This window comes from Oryx dammah, unplaced genomic scaffold (genome assembly GCF_014754425.2).
Source record: "Oryx dammah isolate SB20612 unplaced genomic scaffold, SCBI_Odam_1.1 HiC_scaffold_2, whole genome shotgun sequence".
Classification (NCBI taxonomy): domain Eukaryota; kingdom Metazoa; phylum Chordata; class Mammalia; order Artiodactyla; family Bovidae; genus Oryx; species Oryx dammah.
This window is the reverse complement of record NW_024070186.1, coordinates 114,094,996-114,097,177: the sequence shown is the minus strand read 5'-3', so window position 1 is coordinate 114,097,177 and position 2,182 is coordinate 114,094,996. Positions and strand designations below refer to the sequence as shown.

Here is a 2,182-nt window from a genome sequence, read left to right as displayed (position 1 = left end):
ATCTTAGTATGTCTTTTTTTAGATTTACTTTTAGGCAAAATTTATATGTCACAGAAGAAAGTATAGTTATTTAAAGATCATGTCAAATATTTCATTTGCATTATTGACAAAAATAAAACACTTATCAATATATCAAAAAAGAAAAGTACTTAGTTATAAAAACAAACAAGGAACTTACTGTACTTTATACCTAACTTTATTCATTTAGAAAATATTTTTTGAGTATTACAAGAGAGAGAGAGAAAGATAAATCACTCTCAATGGTTGAAGTCAAATATCACTGAAAATACTGAAAAGTGTATCTACATAATCCAAAACAATTACTGAACTGAAGATATATTTTTACAAATGTCCCGATTAAAAGGTATACATAAACAAGGAAGATGCATTTAAAAAACAATAAAATAGGACTGTTTTCATGGTCTTTTGTGACTATGTTCTTCACCTACTCTTTTCACTGCAGTGATAGTCTGAATGGATATGATGGAGGCAAACAAGACTCTGGTGACGGAGTTTGTTCTCACAGGACTCACAGATCTCCCAGGGCTGCGGGTCCCCCTGTTCGTGGTGTTCCTGGTCATCTACCTCACCACCATGGTGGGCAACCTTGGACTGATTTTTCTCATCTGGAAGGACCCCCATCTTCACACGCCCATGTATTCATTCCTGGGCAGTTTAGCCTTTGCAGATGCTTGTTCTTCCTCTTCTGTGACTCCCAAGATGCTAATTAATTTCTTATCTGTGAATCACACAATATCCCTGGTTGAGTGCATCTCCCAATTTTATATTTTTGCTTCCAGTGCAAACACAGAATGTTTCCTCCTGGTAGTGATGGCCTATGACCGCTATGTAGCCATATGCAATCCCTTGCTTTACCCAGTGGTGATGTATAATATCTTCTGCACCCAGTTAATAGGTATTTCATATATTATTGGGTTTCTTCATCCCATGATGCATGTGGGTTTGTTATTTAGATTAACTTTCTGCAAGTCCAATGTAATACATTATTTCTACTGTGAAATTTTACAACTATTTAAGATTTCTTGTACTGACCCTAGAGTTAATATGCTCCTGATCTTTGTATTTTCAGTCTTTATACAATCTTTCACTTTTATGAGTATCATTATCTCTTACTCCCATGTTCTCTTTGCCATCCTGAGAAAGAAGTCTGAAAAGGGCAGGAACAAAGCCTTCTCCACCTGCAGTGCCCACTTGCTGTCTGTTTCCTTGTTCTATGGCACTCTCTTCTTCATGTATGTGCGTCCTGGGTCTCGATCAGCTGAAAATGAGGATAAACTATATTCTTTATTCTATACAATCATAATTCCTCTGCTAAATCCTTTTATATACAGTCTGAGGAACAAAGAGGTTATAGGTGCCTTGAAGAGAATAATAAATAAATAAACATATTTTAAGGCAAAATTCGAACTGTTCTTTTCAAACTTTGCAAAATCAAGGGGTCTGCAGTTAAGCAAATTGGCCTTGGCTTTATCGTTTAAAGCACTAGGGCAGTGTCTAAGTACTGTATAATGAGAGTCATCTTCAATGGCAAGAGGTGTTCATATCAAAGAAAACTGAATTTTTAATGAAAAATTAAATCCTTTATATTTGAAATCCTTTACATTTGAATCAGTTCTAATGAGGTGGATGAAACTGGAACCTATTATACAGAGTGAAGTAAGCCAGAAAGAAAAACACCAATACAGTATACTAATGTATATATATGGAATTTAGAAAGATGGTAATGATAACCCTATATGCGAGACAGCAAAAGAGACACAGATGTATAGTACAGTTTTTTGGACTCTGTGGGAGAGGGCGAGGGTGGGATGATTTGGAAGAATGGCATTGAAACGTGTACATTATCATATGTGAAACGAATCGCCAGTCCAGGTTCGATGGATGGTACAGGGTGCTCGGGGCTGGTGCACTGGGATGACCCAGAGGGATGGCATGGGGAGGGAGGTGGGTGGGGGGTTCAGAATGAGGAACACATGTACACCCGTGGTGGATTCATGTCAATGTATGGCAAAACCACTACAATACTGTAAAGTAATCAGCCTCCAATTAAAATAAATAAATTTATATTAAAAAAAAACTAAGGATTTAGGGCTTGCTGTGTTTCACTCTGTAAATTCCATCTAAATTAGACACAGTAGTTTGCAATTTTACTGTGGCAGAC

At 36.7% G+C, this 2,182-nt stretch overlaps 1 protein-coding gene across 1 annotated transcript; it reads left to right on the top strand.

Moving 5' to 3' along the window:
- The first annotated feature begins 471 nt into the window (after positions 1-471).
- On the top strand, positions 472-1,404 carry LOC120852991 (olfactory receptor 5AC1-like). Its single transcript, XM_040226524.1, has one exon. The coding sequence runs from the start codon at positions 475-477 to the stop codon at positions 1,402-1,404; it is 930 nt and encodes a 309-aa protein (XP_040082458.1). The 5' UTR covers positions 472-474.
- The last annotated feature ends 778 nt before the right edge of the window (positions 1,405-2,182 follow it).

What these genes read in the sequence shown, in the direction of transcription:
- LOC120852991 (XM_040226524.1), top strand. Translation starts at nt 475, where the DNA reads ATGGATATGATGGAGGCAAACAAGACTCTGGTGACGGAGTTTGTTCTC.